This window comes from Neoarius graeffei, chromosome 16 (assembly GCF_027579695.1).
Source record: "Neoarius graeffei isolate fNeoGra1 chromosome 16, fNeoGra1.pri, whole genome shotgun sequence".
NCBI classification, from domain to species: Eukaryota; Metazoa; Chordata; class Actinopteri; order Siluriformes; family Ariidae; genus Neoarius; species Neoarius graeffei.
Window position 1 is genome coordinate 59,792,277 of NC_083584.1, and position 18,412 is coordinate 59,810,688.

The 18,412-nt window shown below is 43.0% G+C and overlaps 1 protein-coding gene across 1 annotated transcript in view; it reads left to right on the plus strand.

Annotated features, from left to right (window-relative positions):
- Nucleotides 1-18,412, plus strand: part of col4a3 (collagen, type IV, alpha 3) — a 99,851-nt gene that overhangs the window by 4,829 nt on the left and 76,610 nt on the right. The window contains exon 2 of the mRNA XM_060942273.1: nucleotides 14,852-14,908. Within this exon, the coding sequence (XP_060798256.1) occupies nucleotides 14,852-14,908 (57 nt within the window). The remainder of the gene's footprint in view (nucleotides 1-14,851; nucleotides 14,909-18,412) is intronic.

Below are 18,412 nucleotides of genomic sequence, written 5' to 3' on the forward strand. Positions count from 1 at the left end.
TACGCTCAGAGTCAATATTATAAATGTTGTTTCTTGGCTCTGCTCTTCCTTTCACCTTCAGTGCAAAAACTACTGGTGGCCTTTTCTCTGGCCAGAGCCTTCAGTAGTTTGGCCATCGACAGTGAGAGGAAGAGGAGAGCCATCCACAGCACCACCAAGCAGCTGAGAGAGCCTCAAGCTGGTTGTGGTTCAAAAAAGGAGAGTCATGGGGATAGAGTAGCTAGAGCTGTCTGGACACACGCTGGGGTCTGATCAACCCCGGTGGGGTCACCTGGAGGAGAGTATATGATGTTGAAAGACCCAAAACACCTGATGAACCCACTGATGATGTGTCCACACTGTGGCATCAGCAGATGAAGGTTTACAACTTGTTTTGTGTTCGAAAAACTACAGGTCCATCCATAATCACAGCATAAGCTATAATTCAACCAGTAGCTCTACAACAGTGGCTTCTACGAAGAAACTGTGCCACAAAGGATAAGAGTGAAAATCTTTATTAATTCAGTTGGTTTTTAAGAGCTTTTAAAACTACTACATTTCTAGTTATTACTTTGTGAAATTTAGCTTGATATTTAAATTCACTTTGAAATTTGGTATTCTTATATATATATATATATATATATATATATATATATATATATATATATATATATCACTACCAGTTCCTGAGATTTGCATTTAGCCACACCCCATCTGGATGACCACGCCCAAAACATCCTTGGAATCTTGTCCAAAACATTGCTTTCAATGTTCATGCAGATCCATGCAACCAATCATGAGCACCACTGTTTGAACAAGAGTGCTCTGAGAGCACAATATCCCCCACTGGCAACTGTGCCATAACTCTGGTAAAATGCGACTGAATTGAACAAAATTGCAATATGGGTATTACTGACATATAACAAAGAATCCTGTCAAGTTTTGTGAAATGCCTCCAAAAATTGTGAGAAGAGTTGATTTCAGAAGGTGAGTAACCTTCCTGGGACAGACAGACGGACGGACATCGCCACAACATAATCCCCATTTGGGCTTTAAGGCCAGCGGGGGATAAAAATTGTGAGGTAAGTTGATTTCAGAAAGCAAGGACACCTTGATGAAATTGCTAAAGTACAAGTTTGTTAATAATCAAGGGCATAACTTTGGTAAAATTTGCCCAAATTAAACGAAATTTCAATCTGTGTATAACAGTCATATAACAAAGACTTTTGCCAAGTTTGGTGAAATTCCTCCACAAATTGTGAGAGGAGTTGATTTCAGAAGAACGTACACTGTCATGAAATTGTCAAAGTACAAGTTGTTTAATCAAGGGGCAAAACTCTGGTAAAATTTTCACAAACGAAATTAAATCGCAATATGCATATTACCGTCATATAACAAGGCCTTTTGCCAAGCTTCGAGAAATTCATCCAAAAATTGTGAGAGGAGTTGATGTCAGAAGGCGAGCACACCTTCATGAAATTGTCAAAGTACAAGATTGTTAATCAAGGGCCACAACTCTGGTAAAATGCGACCGAATTGAACAAAATAACAATATGCGTACTACAGACATACAACAATGCCTTTTGGCAAGTTTCATGAAATTCCTCCAAAATTGTGAGAGGAGTCGATTTCAGAAGGAAAACACATGCTCATGAAATTGTCAAATTATAATTTTGTTAAGCAAGGGCTGTAACTCTGGTAAAATGTGACCCAATTTAACAAAATTACAATATGTGTATTACCAACATATAACAAAGAATCCTGCCAAGTTTCATGAAATTCCTCCAAATATTGTGAGAGGAGTTGATTTCAGAAGGTGAGCACCTTTCCCAGGACGGATGGACAAACGGACGGAAATCGCTACGACATAATCCCCCTTTGGACCTTTTGGCCAGCGGGGGATAATAAACCATGCATCATCCTGCTAGGATTCATTGGCATGTGGTGGCCATATTGTTTACAAAATTCAGCATGGTTTTGATAATCTTACGGTAAAGACTTAGCACTGCGACACCTGTATTGTTAAGCTATTCCAAAAATCCCATGACTAATTTGCAAAAGTGGGTGTCACATACAAATTTAGTAATAGGATTCCCTTCATATTCGTTACTTATGGCAGAAAGAAGAAACAAGAAAGAGACCTCATTTGGCTTGAGTGTGGCTTGTGAGGCCTCCTTGTCATCTTCTGGCTTGGGCGAGACATGGGAGGCCAGCTGGTCTACCATGGGCTTGAGCGTGGCTAGTGAGGCTGTTCCATTCACTTCTGGTGTGAATCAGGCTGGAGAAGCTGCTGCCTGTGTTCAATCCAACCCTACCTTGAGGGCATTGATCTGGTCTAGCTGCCTCAGGTGTTTGTTCTGGGCTGACATGTCTGCTGCATCTACAGTTGGGTCTAGTGTTCTGTCATGAACTGGAGTCTGAGGTAGATGAAAGGGTGGAAGCTTTAATAAGTACAATACGAACACAAACACTAAGAACATGAACTAGAGGAACAAGAACCAGGAAAAACATGGAAATACACAAGAACATGAAGTGAACATGACAAATGCTCAACGAAGAGTGCTACAAATAACAGAACTTAAATGCTAGTACTCATTAGACACTAATGTGAGATGCGTGTGATCTTGTGATGTTCAGGGGCTGATAGGTAATGTACACAGCAAATTCCTCAGTGTTGAATTAACACCCAGAGTGTTTATATAGGTTCAATTGGACCTATATAAACACTCTGGGTGTTAATTCAACACTGGGGATTTTGCTGTGTACTCATGACAGTGTTCATTAAAATTATCGTATTTATGATCATTGAAATGCTGCCAGTGATTTCAGTCAAGGGCGCTGTTGGAGAGGACAATTCTAAGGGCCCAGCATTGATAGAGGGCTCTCAGAGGACAATATTAACATTATTACCATGTGTAAGTTAAATTAATCATTTTATCTCTTCAAACAAGCAAATACAAGAACCTTCTGGTTTGGATTTCCATCTTCTGCAAAATTATTAGAATATATAGTCTTTATATTTCACCCCTCTCCCTATTCATTCTTCTTTGGCTTATCATAGTCATGATGGTGGTCAGGCCTGCTCTTCTCAGTACATCGGTGTTGGTGATTCTGTCCTGCCACTTGATGTTGAAGATCTTTCAGAGACATCTAAGATGGTATGTGTTTAGTTTCTTTTTGTGCCTCTTGTAGCATGTCCAGGTCTCAGAGCCATACAGAAGGGAGCTGAGGACACAGGTTTCGTAGATTTTTGCCTTGGTTTTATCATCCAGGTACTTGTTTTGCCACGCTCGCTTGCACAGTTTTCCAAAGGCTGCAGCTGCCTTCCCAACCCTTGAGTTGATCTCTTCAAGGGAAATATTAGAAGTCACAGTGGAGCCCAGATAGCAGAATTTGTCCACCACATCTAGGGGCTTGCCATCCAACTTCAAGGCTTCATGGTTCTCTTGTATTCCTTGGGTAAGGACAACGGTTTTCTTGACCCTGATCACAAGTGAGAATAGCTTGCATGCTGAGTTAAGCCTGTCAAGCATGTGTTGTAGGGTGGCAACATCATGGGCGACCAGAGCTGCGTCATCAACAAAGAGTAAGTCGCATATGGTGGCTTCCTTCACCTTCATTTTGGCCCTGAAGCGTGCCAGATTGAATAAGGATCAATCGGCTCGCCAATGCAGAAAGACGTCACCAGGGATCTCCTTGAAAGCAGTGGACAGCAGAACGGCAAAGTAAATTCCTAATAGGGTTGGAGCTAAAATGCATCCCTGCTTGACCCCGCTCTTGATTGCAAAACTGTTGGATTGCGAACCATTGAACTGGACAGTTGCCTGCATATCTTCATGAAATGATGATATGATGCGAAGTAGGGAGGGTGGACAGCCAATGGACTCCAGCACATGGAACAGACCTGATCTGCTGACCATATTGAATGCCTTAGTCAGATCCACAAAGGCGATGGCAAGTGGTCGCTGTTGCTCACGACATTTCTCTTGGAGTTGACGAAGAGAGAATATCATGTCAGTGGTTGACCTTTTTGAGCGGAAACCACACTGACTTTCAGGCAGAATTCGGTCGGCAAGTAGTTATAGACGTTTAAGAACCGCACAAGCAAAGGCTTTGCCAGCGATACTCAGGAGTGATATACCGCGGTAATTGTTGCAATCACCCTTGTCACCCTTGTTTTTGTACAGCGTGATGATCTTTGCATTTGTCATGTCTTGTGGTATGGGCCTTTTCTCCAGCAGAAAAGAAATTTGTAAATGAGGGGTGATGGCTGCTTTGTTGTACTTCAGGAGCTCAGCTGGTATGGAGTCACTGCCTGGAGCCTTACCAGAAGAGAGCTCATCAGTAGCCTTGCTCAACTCAAAGAGAGTGGGTTCTGCATCAAGTCCTGTCATTTCGGGTAGTCTTGGGAGCTGGAGATTGCTGTCTAGATGGCGTTCGACCAAATACATATCTGAGTAATGCTCAATCCAGCGCTCTAACTGTTGGTTCTTGTCATGGATGAGCTCGCCAGTATTTGATTTGATTGGAGCCACTTTGGTGACCTGTGGTCCTAAGACAGTTTTGATCTTTTGGAACATGGTTTTGATGTCACCGTGGTCAGAAGCCTCCTGTATCTCATTGCACAATGCATTCCAGTAGTCATTTGCACATCTTCTGGATTCAGCCTGCAGCTTGCCCTTAGCTTCCCTGAACCTATCATGTGTGGACTGGCTGGGTGATCTTGCATGGGCCAGCAGTGCATCTCTTTTCTCTTCAAGCAACGGTAGTAGGGTTTCTTGGTTTGCTTCTACCCAGTCTTTTCTGAAGGAGGTTTTCTTTCCAAATGTCTCAGAGGCAGCATCATACATGGCTATGCGGAGTGCTTCCCATGTTTCTTCTGGGTGAAGATCTTCTTCAGTACCTCCACCTTGGTTTTCAATGAGATAATGTAGTCTAGTGGAGAATTCCTCCTGCCTAGGCCTGCATTTCATGTTGAATGTGCTCAACTTTGCTGTTTTGGGCCGTTTTCGTGTGTGAACTTTCTTTTGATCCAGCTTGACTTTGGAGATTACCAGAGTATGGCCAGTATCACAGTCTGCACTTGGGAACGATCTAGTCATGTTGACTGAGTTGAGGCTTTTCCTCCTGGTTAGGACTACATCGAGTTGATGCCAGTGCCACGATCTGGGATGCTGCCAGGAGACCTTGTAGCGTGGTTTGCAGTCAAAGTATGTATTTGTTACACACAGTCCGTGATCAGTACAGAGCTCCAAGAGTCTTTGTCCATTGTCATTAATTTTTCCGATGCCAAAGGACCCTAAGCAGGATGGCCAGTTGAGATGGTCACTCCCTACTCTGGCATTGAAGTTGCCGAGGACATAGAGCTGGTTTTCCGCTGGGACTAGCTGGAGCACACGGTGGATGTCATCATAGAATTTGTCTTTTGCTTCTGGGTCTGCATTCAGGGTAGGGGCATAGGTATTTATGATGGTTGCTTGTCCTGCACATGTTGTGAGTGTCAGTGATGCAAGTCACTCAGATATGGCTGATGGGGTGGTGATGGAGTCCAAAAGTTTGTTATGTACAACAAACCCTACACCATAGAGCCATCGTTCGTCTTCTCCAAGCCCTTGCCAAAAGAGTGAGTAGTTTCTCTCTCTGATGGATCCTGTATCGGCCAAACATGTTTCTTGTAGGGCAGCAATGTCCACTTTGAGTCTGTTGAGCTCTCTCTCAACAACTATTGTTTTCCTGATGCTGTTCACTTCAGTGAGGTTTTCTTCTATGCCCTGATGGAGTGTGCGGACATTCCAGGTTCCAAGTCGCAACAAAGTTGCCTTTCGTTTTCTTTGTTTGTTGTTCATGGGTACTTATGCCTGCTATTTGGTTTTTGACCTATCCTCTTGCACCCACACTCAAAAAAATAAAACATTGGATTTACTTAACCGAGTTATGGCAACCGGTCCAACGAAACTGTGTTAATTTAGATGTATTGAATACAGTTATGTGTTGAAAAACTCAACATAACTGTATTAAATACATCTAAATTAACACAGTTTCGTGGGACCGGTTGCCATAACTCGGTTAAGTAAATCCAATGTTTTTTTTTTGAGTGCAGAGAGGCACACAGGTGTGACGGACCAGCAACTAATTGGCCGGGGGCTGCCCAGCTTGGGCGGGCATTAGCTGGTCAGTGAGACATGATGATCTCTCCCACTATTGAGAAGGACCCATGACATTCTCTCATTTGCCAATTCGAGAGAATTTATAACCTGTAAACTGCCCTCCTCTGTGTTGTTTTCCCACGATCGCAGCTCGTGAGCGCAGAGTATCCTCTGCGCCACCTCTTGAACTGCTGTGCCTGGGCATCGTGTGTAGAGAAAGTGTGTTGTCCAGTTCCTACTTCCTTTCTCTCGGCTTCACCAACAGCATCCAGAGGAGAGACGGATCAATACATCTGGAAAGTTGGTGTCACTGCAGGGGATGCCAGATGAAGGGTCGAGCTGCTCCAACATCTGCCTTCGGGTCCCTCCCTCCTGATTTGATTTCAGGGTTTACTCCCCTAGCCTTTGTCTAAAGAGACATGACCTACAAGACAGCAGGAGGGTTTGATTTCGGAGTCTCCTTCTCCTAGCCTTTGCTTCTAATAGCAAACCCTACAAGACAGCAGGGGGACTGATTGGCAAGTGCCAGGGTGTGTCCACACACCGGTGGGCCTGCACACTGCACCTCTGGGGCTCAGCCTGCTCCGAGATCCCTCACAGTTCAGTGTTACCCATGGTAACACGTACATATGTGGATTGAAATGTTGATTTATGTGAAGCTGACACACAGGAAGGGAGTGGTTGATGACTAAAAGCTCTTTCGATACTTTTTAATGTGAATTGAACTTAAAAGAAAATGCGTGTGTGTGTGTGTGTGTGTGTGTGTGTGTTTCTACTAAGTACCTGTATATTATGAATATGTGTAATGCTGGAGCATGCTTGAGTTTGTGGAATGCAGTGTGTGTGTGTGTGTGTGTGTGTCTGTATTTATGTCTCCAAACACGACCAGACCTGAATTGACCCACATGCTTTCAGTGCATTTTGGGGGAAAAACATAATTACATTTTTACTGCATTTTCTCCAAAATTAATACATTCCTGTTTGCAAGCGCTTTAGGTTTTCTTGTGGGTGTGTATCAGCCTGTCACAAATTTATTATTATTATTATTATTATTATTACAAATTGAATACTAATTTGTTTTAATTAATTTGTTTTCATAATTTTAAATAAATTTAAACACTAATATACATATGCTTTGATTGTTATAATTTCTTATTTGTTCATATCATTATTATTGTTATTGTTAGACCACTGAGATTCTGAAATGCTTTAAAATAAATTATTATTATTATTATTATTATTATTATTATTATTAATAATACTGTAATGGGTGGCATGGTGGTGTAGTGGTTAGTGCTGTCGCCTCACAGCAAGAAGGTCCGGGTTCGAGCCCCGTGGCCGGCGAGGGCCTTTCTGTGCGGAGTTTGCATGTTCTCCCCGTGTCCGCGTGGGTTTCCTCCGGGTGCTCCGGTTTCCCCCACAGTCCAAAGACATGCAGGTTAGGTTAACTGGTGACTCTAAATTGAGCGTAGGTGTGAATGTGAGTGTGAATGGTTGTCTGTGTCTATGTGTCAGCCCTGTGATGACCTGGCGACTTGTCCAGGGTGTACCCCGCCTTTCGCGCGTAGTCAGCTGGGATAGGCTCCAGCTTGCCTGCGACCCTGTAGAACAGGATAAAGCGGCTAGAGATGATGAGATGAGATGAGAATGATACTGCAATGTCTTTAATATGCAGTTCGAATTAAACACTTGGATGATCATTATGCTGAAGTGTTTGCTTGCAGTTATACCCTGCTGTGTTTCAGTACATCTCACTGTGCAAATATTTATAGGTGAAAGAGGCATAACACATTGAAAGGCATTCAGTGAAGTGATTGTGGTTTTGTTGCAACTGCTTAAGGAGCTTTTCATTGTGAGGGTTATTATACCATGTAATGTTTATTTTTTATGTGACTACTGAGTAGGTAGATGTAAATAATCATTCATGTACATAATTATCAGTGGTTTCCGGAGCTGTGAAACAAAATGTGCCCTCAGGTATTTTTTTCATTAATCCCCCCTGAATAAACAGATAATTTGTTGTAGGCAGATGCAAATACATAAACTAATTCGAGGTGTATTATTCATTTCAAAAGTTTCCTCTGATTGAGTGTGCTTTGGACTGGGATTGTGCCAGATGCCAGATAAAAGTTGTGTAGATAAGGTTTTTACTTTCATGCAGATGCAGGATATGACTCTTTAAAGGAACAGTCCACCGTACTTCCATAATGAAATATGCTCTTATCTGAATTGAGACGAGCTGCTCCGTACCTGTCCGAGCTTTGCGCGACCTCCCAGTCAGTCAGACGCAGTCAGACGCGCTGTCACTCCTGTTAGCAATGTAGCTAGGCTCAGTATGGCCAATGGTATTTTTTGGGGCTGTAGTTAGATGCGACCAAACTCTTTCGCGTTTTTCCTGTTTACATAGGTTTATATGACCAGTGATATGAAACAAGTTCAGTTACACAAATTGAAACGTGGCGATTTTCTATGCTATGGAAAGTCCGCACTATAATGACAGGCGTACTAACACCTTCTGCACGCTTCGACAGCGCATTGATATCTGAGCTCCGTATCAATGTGCTGCTGAAGCGCGCAGAAGGTGTTAGTACGCCTGTCATTATAGTGCGGACTTTCCATAGCATAGAAAATCGCTACGTTTCAATTTGTGTAACTGAACTTATTTCATATCACTGGTCATATAAACCTATGTAAACAGGAAAAACGCGGAAGAGTTTGGTCGCATCTAACTACAGCCCCCAAAAATATCATTGGCCATACTGATCCTAGCTACATTGCTAACAGGAGTGACAGCGCGTCTGACTGCGTCTGACTGACTGGGAGGTCGCGCAAAGCTCGGACAGGTACGGAGCAGCTCGTCTCAATTCAGATAAGAGCATATTTCATTATGGAAGTACGGTGGACTGTTCCTTTAAGTACAAAGAAAGACCATGAAATGATTTTCCTATCCTAAACTATTCTGTTTCAGTGACTCTGTGCCTACTGTCGCACCAGAGTCCTGGTTCCTGATGTGTTCCTCTGCTGTTGAAGCCCAGCCACCATCCACATCAAGGTTTGGCATGTTGTGAGATGCTTTTCAGCTCACCACAGTGGCAAAGAGTGGTTATTTGAGTTACTGAAGCTTGTCTGTCTGTACACTGTTGTGTGTGCAAATTTCAGGAGATCAGCATTTTCTGAAATATTGAAAGCAGCCGGGGGCGGCACGGTGGTGTAGTGGTTAGCGCTGTCGCCTCACAGCAAGAAGGTCCTGGGTTCGAGCCCCGTGGTCGGCGAGGGCCTTTCTGTGCGGAGTTTGCATGTTCTCCCCGTGTCCGCGTGGGTTTCCTCCAGGTGCTCCGGTTTCCCCCACAGTCCAAAGACATGCAGGTTAGGTTAACTGGTGACTCTAAATTGACCATAGGTGTGAATGTGAGTGTGAATGGTTGTCTGTGTCTATTGCCGCTTTTCCACTACAAACGCGGCTGAGTTGGGCTGAGCCGTGCCGTGCTGAGTTGGGCTGAGTCGAGCTGAGCGGGGCTGTTGGAGTTGCATTTCGACTACAACCGCGCTGAACCGTGCTGGCTGGAAGTGGGTGGACACATTGGGTGGAGTTAGTGAAAGTGGGTGGACGTCACGTGATGTCGTTAAGCAGCGCAAACAGTGACATCAGTGAGCTTTTAAGCGGTAGTCTCACGACCCGGATACTAAACAATAAACATGGAGGACATGGAGTCGTTAGTGTTGCTGGTCTTGGTTCTGTGGCTTGTTGTCACCGACAACGCCAACAGATACTGGCAAGAGTGTATAGATGAGGCGAGGCGCATAAGGCTTCAGAAATTCTCGTAATTCTTCTTCTTCCGGGTTTACGGTGTTTACAGATCCCAGCGTGCTCGCGGGGCGTGTGTGGGCATGTGAGGACACTCTTCCTCACCAATCAGTGCACAGGGGAGTGTCTGCTCACGCCCCCAGCCTCACTCGGCTCGGTTTGGCTCGCTTCAGCCCCACTCCAAAATGGTGCGAGTTTTAGGGGCTAAGCAGGGCTGAAGCGAGCTGAGTCGTGCTGTTCTTTGGTAGTCGAAACGCGAGCCGTGTCGGGCTGAAGTGAGCTGAAGCGAGCTGAAAAAGGGTAGTGGAAAAGGGCCATATGTGTCAGCCCTGTGATGACCTGGCGACTTGTCCAGGATGTACCCCGCCTTTCGCCCGTAGTCAGCTGGGATAGGCTCCAGCTTGCCTGCGACCCTGTAGAACAGGATAAAGCGGCTAGAGATAATGAGATGAGATGAGATGAGATGAGATGAGATGAAAGCAGCCGATCTGGCACCAAGGTTCCGTGACTTTGTCTAGTCTAACAATACGCAAAACTTTTTTTTTTCCTGCTGGTGCACTGAACACAGAGAAACAGCCAGACTGCAACTTCACACTGTTGCCTGAAAGGTTTCTGATAGTGATGTGGTGTGACTGAGGTTGCTCCGCCCCCTTCCAGCTCCTCTCTCCCAACTCATCTCTCTCCTTTTTGTTGATCCTTGAGCTGCATAAATGACGGCACCAATTTGGAATTACATGGTATTCTGAAAGGATTAATAAATTAAATGTGTTGGGGGGGGGGCGGTATGTACCACCTATGCGTGGGAAACACTACAACAGTGTGACAGCTACAGGATGATGAACGTAAGGTCATGTTATGTGTTTCATTCATTTAATACACGAGAGTTCTTAATAATAATCTCATTCTCATCTCATTATCTGTAGCCACTTTATCCTGTTCTGCAGGGTCGCAGGCAAGCTGGAGCCTATCCCAGCTGACTACGGGCGAAAGGCGGGGTACACCCTGGACAAGTCACCAGGTCATCACAGGGCTGACACATAGACACAGACAACCATTCACACTCACATTCACACCTACGCTCAATTTAGAGTCACCAGTTAACCTAACCTGCATGTCTTTGGACTGTGGGGGAAACCGGAGCACCCGGAGGAAACCCACGCGGACACGGGGAGAACATGCAAACTCCGCACAGAAAGGCCCTCTCCGGCCACGGGGCTCGAACCCGGACCCTCTTGCTGTGAGGCGACAGCGCTAACCACTACACCACCGTGCCACCCTCTTAATAATAATAATAATAATAATAATAATAATAATAATCATCATCATCTGTCTCTAATACCACAATCACCAATATCCTGATCTCTGCTTCATCCTCCTGATTCTTCTCTCTCTCTCTCTCTCTCTCTCTATCTCAGCAGTCAGCTGATCTGGGCAGATCCATGTGACTGCATATCAGTAAAGATGCATATCCAAGCATACTATACTCATACACATAGAGGCGTAAGCAAATCTCATCTCATCTCATCTCATCTCATTGTCTCTAGCTGCTTTATCCTGTTCTACAGGGTCGCAGGCAAGCTGAAGCCTATCCCAGCTGACTACAGGCGAAAGGCGGGGTACACCCTGGACAAGTCGCCAGGTCATCACAGGGCTGACACATAGACACAGACAACCATTCACACTCACATTCACACCTACGGTCAATTTAGAGTCACCAGTTAACCTAACCTGCATGTCTTTGGACTGTGGGGGAAACCGGAGCACCCGGAGGAAACCCACGCGGACACGGGGAGAACATGCAAACTCCACACAGAAAGGCCCTCGCCAGCCACGGGGCTCGAACCCGGACCTTCTTGCTGTGAGGCGACAGCGCTAACCACTACACCACCGTGCCGCCCTCTTAATAATAATAATAATAATAATAATAATAATAATAATCATCATCATCATCATCTGTCTCTAATACCACAATCACCAATATCCTGATCTCTGCTTCATCCTCCTGATTCTTCTCTCTCTCTCTCTCTTTATCTCAGCAGTCAGCTGATCTGGGCAGATCCATGTGACTGCATATCAGTAAAGATGCATATCCAAGCATACTATACTCATACACATAGAGGCGTAAGCAAATCATAAAATTAAATGTACCTTCAAATGAACTTTAAACATTCCATGATGGAAAAAAGAAAATATCTTCGTTTATGAGATGATTCCTTCCCAGAGACATGAAAAGCATATATATTTCAAACAAACTTTATCAATTTCTATTTTTTGACTTCGACATTATCGAGTCAGTACAAAAACATTTTAGAGTTCAAATGTTCATTTTCCAGCACAAAATTAAATGTTACAGAAAAAAAAGTTTGTATCTGAGCAGCATATTACATAAGAGACTACATTTCAGATTAAAAAAGAAAACATAATGAAGGCTGCTGGGTTTTGGTGCAAAATGAAGACGCGAGTGTGAAGAACTGTGGCTGGTTCTGCAAGATGCTCAGTAAAACCTACAGCTCATTTCCTTATAAAACTGCACTCACTGGACCTGAGACTAATATATATATATATATATATATATATATATATCCTTCTCACCCCCGGCGGGGGGGTGGTAGCCATGTCATCCTCAAGCTCGGGTCCTCTACCAGAGGCCTGGGAGTTTGAGGGTTCTGCGCAGTATCTTCGATGTTCCTAGGACTGCGCTCTTCTGGACTGAGGCTTCAGATGTTGCTCCTGGGATTTGCTGGAGCCACTCTCCCAGTTTGGGGGTTACTGCCCCAAGTGCCCCCACTACCACGGGGACCACGCAACCCTTGACCTTCCACATCCGTTCCAGCTGCTCTTTCAACCCTTGATACTTCTCAAGTTTCTCATGTTCCTTCTTCCTGATGTTGGCGTCAGCTGGGATCGCCACATCTATCACCACCACCCTCTTCTGCTCTTTGTCCACCACCACTATGTCCGGTTGGTTAGCCAGGATCTGTTTGTCAGTCTGGAAGCTGAAGTCCCACAGAACCTTGGCCCTGTTGTTCTCAGCCACCTTCTGTGGTATGGCCCATTGGGACTTGGGTACTTCTATTCCATACTGGTTTTATATATATATATCTATCTCAAAGGGTCGTCTCACACCAAATATTGACTTTGTTTCATTTATTACGGCTTACTGTTTACTGTTTATAGTGTTTTTTTTAATGTTGAAACATTTCATTTAATTATTTTTGTGCCATTTTGGGTCTACACCATTTCTTTACATGTGCCTAAAACTGTACTGTACTCTTATTTGGACATTTTGCAAATTTGTTCCACCTCTCATTATCCATCAGCATGATAATGTACCGGGAAGTGCAAAGTGCTCCCGTACACAAGATCTGACTGATTTGGGGTAAATTTCCACTTCCTGTTTGTTAATGAGCTGTTTGTAAGGAGTAAAATGGTATTTTAGAGCAACCTTTCGAAAAGGGACTGATGGCTTGATTAATGCTGATGATGATCCTGATGCTGTGCTTGGCTAAAACTCGGAACTCCGATTGGGATAAGCCAAAGAAATCAGCATTCAAAGTCAAGAATGTCTCCTCAACCTGGAGTTGAGCGTGTGACCTCAAATGAATGTAGCATCACTCAGAAGGAAGCAAAGTAGCACTACTTTACTTTTAAATGAGTTATTCTGTATATGCTAGATCAGTCAACATACAGTCATGTTAGCATGTTGAAGATATAACACTGACTGTAAAGTTGTCTTGAGGAGGTAAGTACTGTAGACATCACTCTATGACATTAAGCCTGGACTGTCCTTCCTCCAGGCCACCAGGGGGCACCGGTCCCTGAATTCTAACCCAGTTCCTCAGTCACACTCATGATGTCGTCTTGAACCACTGTCTTGTGGACATTATTTGAACCATGTTGTGAAGATTTTTGCAGCAGCTTGTATGTCAAATTACCCCTCCACCTTGTAGCTTGTGGTTGAAAAGGACATAATTCTTACTTCTGACTTCATACAGTACTTCCAAGTTATTTCTATGTGCTATTTGATAACCAGAGGTTATCTTTTCGACAACAACAACAAAAATATATAATGAGACACGCCATATCGTTAAATCCCTAAAATATAGTATATTGAATAAATTCAGTCTAAGCTCAATGCCCTTTGGGCCATGTGTTAATAATTTTGCATGCCAAGCATCGAGCAAAAATTCACTGTATCACTGAGTCACTGATGTTTCCTGTGTTACTTCTTGGGTTCGAAGACGTTTTCTAGACAGGTGTATTATAACAAAGAAGAAGAACACTTCTGTGAGTATGGGTGTCCAAAATCTTCTTGGTCTATGTGACTTGTAAAGAGCATTGAAATTTCTCTCTCTCTCAGTCACTCAGACACACTTTGTGTTTTCCCTCAGCGTGTGCCTCGCATGCATTGGGAAACCCAAACAACTGATGGGAACAAAGAGTCAATCACTATACATATCAAGCTCACAGAAACAAAAATGCAAACATTATGGCAGACAGAGTCATCTTCTGTTACAATGTGGGGCGAAACATTGTTGCTATCTCAAGTTTTGGCTTTGTCATGACTAGTTAGGAGTTAAGTGAGATAACAAACATCTGGGACCTGTCCTAATCAGCTATGTTTCCTTCAGACACAGGCACTCCAATGTCCTTCTTCTGAGACTGATGAACTTAAAAATGAACTTGTCAGAACAAACGTGAACCGTGATTATCTCAAGATTATTCATCTCAAAAATGCACGTGTGTGTGTGTGTGTGTGTGTGTGTGTGTGTGTGTGTGTGTGTGCATGCTTTTCAGTGGAAGATCCAGAAAATTTTGTTTGGGTGTTCTTGTTGAAATCGTATCTACTTTCCTTGATTTGTAATTTACGTACTTCAGAACAGTACAAGTTTTTGTGTTTTTTTCTTTCCCCCCGCCTTAGGAATGTGGACCTGATGTGACGGTCAGTTGCAACTGCAGTCAAGTCAAAGGTGAAAGGGTACGTATTGTATCAGATCAGTATGAAAGTTTCTGAATCCTCTCAGGTCAGTTAATTTTCTAATCCCTGTTTGTACTTGAGCTCAACCTCATATTGCTCTGTGCTATTCATACTATAAGCTATTCATTTTATTCAAAAACACGTCTTCTTTTTTGAGTAGGACAACTTACAAAAAAAAGAGAGAGAGGAAAAAAAACCACCCCTTACACTCCCAGAAGCAATCGATGATTCCACACTTGCATTGTTTCCCTCGTGTATATCTTTGTTATTAATAAGTGAAAAGTTACACGTATTCAGAATCAAGTTATGCAGCTCTATAAATCAAATTTCTGTTCCTGCCTCCAAGGTTACCAGATTATTCTTTCATAAAAGCATCTGAGATGGGATTTATGACATTTGACCATGTCTCGACCACTGCCTTTAAACACAAGTGCTTGACTTTCAGCTTTAAAAAAAAATCAGGGATAGAAAATATGGACTAAAGAAGCAGATTGGGTTTTTTTCTTTGTTATTATTAAATGCAATACAATAAAAGCAAGACTTTGAAAAATGAAAAACAAAAATAATATGATGTACACTATGAAAGAAAATGTCAAGTGTTAATTTAAATGAACAATATGCCTTCCATCCTCATAATTCATCAGCTCAATTCAAAATTATTTATTTATTTATTTATTTAATCATTTCCTATTAAAAAAAAATTAAAGGCATTTACATCACATATCATTGTCCACATAGCATTTGGATAAACTGAAGAAACTATGCATTTTAAAATGGGACAAACTTTCATCTGATATGAAGCTCAGAGGGTTTATTTTAAGTATAAATAAGACCGAACAACATGACATCCTGCCTGATTAAAATGTTAAAATATGGTATTATGAGAAACAGGCAAGAAGGTTTTCTCAAAAGTTCCCCACAATTTGTACATAGATGTTTTTTTTTTCCTAATCTGACTCAGTTTAGGTACATGTGTTGAACAGAGTATTGTTATGTTGAAGAAACTGGTCCGATAAAACACTTAGTGTTGCACTATGATGAATTCCATGCGAGTGTTGCCCTCTAGTGTCTGTCTGAATAACTTGAATGACTACACCACATCCCAAAAGACACCTGGAAGTTGACTGGCTACGCTAAAACTATCCTGAACTGGCATCCCAATCAGGGTGTGTTCCTGCCTCGCTGCCAGTGATTCTGGGGTAGTCTCCAGAGCCACCATGACCCTGACCAGGGTTAAGCAGTTATTCAAGATGAAGGATTGAATGAAGAATAGGTTTTCTTCAACCATACACAGTGTTCATGATCCAACATGCCAAGTGTTTTGGATTAACACCATTTAGATTATCATGGTTAATAGATTATGGCTGTGTTTTTGCACTGAAAATCCAATTCCAAAATGAAAGCACACACAAAAAAGAGCAAATTGTTGAGAGTCCTGGGTGAATCTGACAGTAAACTAAAAGTGAGCAAAGAAAATCATAAATTCTTGATATTCAGAAGGAAATGAACACCACCGTACACATCTGGCTTGCACCACTGGAGTACAAAGCCATAAATTGATACTTGTTGAGCTCACTGGGGTGTGTGGGTGGCCTTCTGTCATCTTCTCTATGGATTAGTTTGGTTTGGTTTGTAGGCCACCCAGGTTCCCAAAGCTATCTGATGCACTGGATTACATCTGATAATACAGCATACTTTTTTTTCAACACCAGTCACACACCTGTAGCTCTGTATGTGACTGTGTATGTGTGCCCATAATTCTTTGAGCGGAGTTATTTGTCAATAGCACATGTGGTTCACATTCAAGAAAATGGACCATTCAAATCAACAAGGCACATGCTCTCTTTTGAGCTTGTTTATAGAAGTACCGCACATGAGTCCCACTGGAATATGTATCTTTTAACCCTTAATCCACAAACATGTATGGACATACACTAGTATTCTTGAAATCATCCAAAAGTATCCTGTGAAATCTTTAGATATTATAGACATTCAGATATCATAGACCATATAGTACACAGCTAACCTTTTCCATAATAATTTGGAATTAAAGGATAAATGATCAAATTTGTATGTTCTATTTCATTCCTCCTAACCTCCAGGGGGTGTGAGGTTCACCTGCTAACCTTCTTGATGTGTTTGCATGCAAGCCTAGATCTTCAAACAACATTACAGAGGAATGTATGGTTGCAATAAACACAATAATCATACAGCCATCTTGTTGTACCACATGGATACCTCTGAGCGATTTGTGATTGTGGTCAGAGGTACAGGTAATCTGTCCTTTGTACTCCTCTCATCTTTTTTGCTGAACCTGACCCCTTACACCCACATTACATTGCATCACATTACATTAATAGTATTTAGCAGACGCTCTTCTCCAGAGTGACATACAACACACCTAGAGTAGCCTGGGGAGCAGTTGGGGGTTAGGTGCCTTGCTCAAGGGCACTTCAGCCATTCCTGCTGGTCCAGGGAATCAAACCAGCAACCTTTTGATCCCAAAGATGCTTCTCTAACCATTAGGCCATGGCTTCCCATATGTACATTTTGAACATCCAATTCCAGATTTAGTCCCCCTTTGCTGTCATAATAACATCCACTCTTCTTGGAAGGCTTTCCACTAGATTTTGGGTCATGGCTTTGAGGATTTTTGTTCATTCAGGTAAAAGACCCTTAGTGATGCACTGATGATGGTTGAAGAGGTCTGGATGCAGTCAGTGTTCCAGTTCATCCCAAAGGTGTTCAGTGGGGTTGACTTCAGTCAGGACACTTGAGTTCTTCCACTCCAACCTTAACAAGGGGTCTCCTGAACTTTTTTTTGCCTTCAGAAGATGGGTAGCAGTTCCCATCCAATTCTAGATATAAGGGGGCTAAACTGGTTTCTAACAGTTATCAAATCTAATCCATGTTGTTCAACCACCATGACATCTGTGAACCTGAGTGACATCTATGACCTTCCAGAGGCAGGCACTCCAATTCAAAGTTCTATCATTCAACCAAGGTGGCACAATGGTGTAGTGGTTTGCACTGTCACCTCACAGCAAGAAGGTTCTGGGTTTGAGCCCAGTGTCTGACAGGGGCCTTTCGGTGTGGAGTTTGCATGTTCTCCTCGTGTCTGCATGGGTTTCCTCTGGGTGCTCTGGTTTCCCCCACAGTCCAAAGACATGCAGGTTAGGCTAATTAGTGGCTCTAAATTGACCGTAGATGTGAGTGTGAATGGTTGTTTGTCTTTATGTGTCAACCCTGCGATGACCTGGTGACTTGTTCAGGGTGTATCTTGCCTCTCGGCCATAGTCAGCTGGGATAGGCTCCAGCTTGCCTGCGACCCTGCACAGGATAAGCAGTTACGGATAATGGATGGATGGATCATTCAGCCTCATTCTCCCTTGTGCCACAGATTTTTGGGAAGCTAGATTAACTGAGAATGTGAAACATACAGATAGCCTGAGACTAAAGTTGAAGAAGCAGAACAGTACAAACTTTCTTGCCATCAACGTTAAG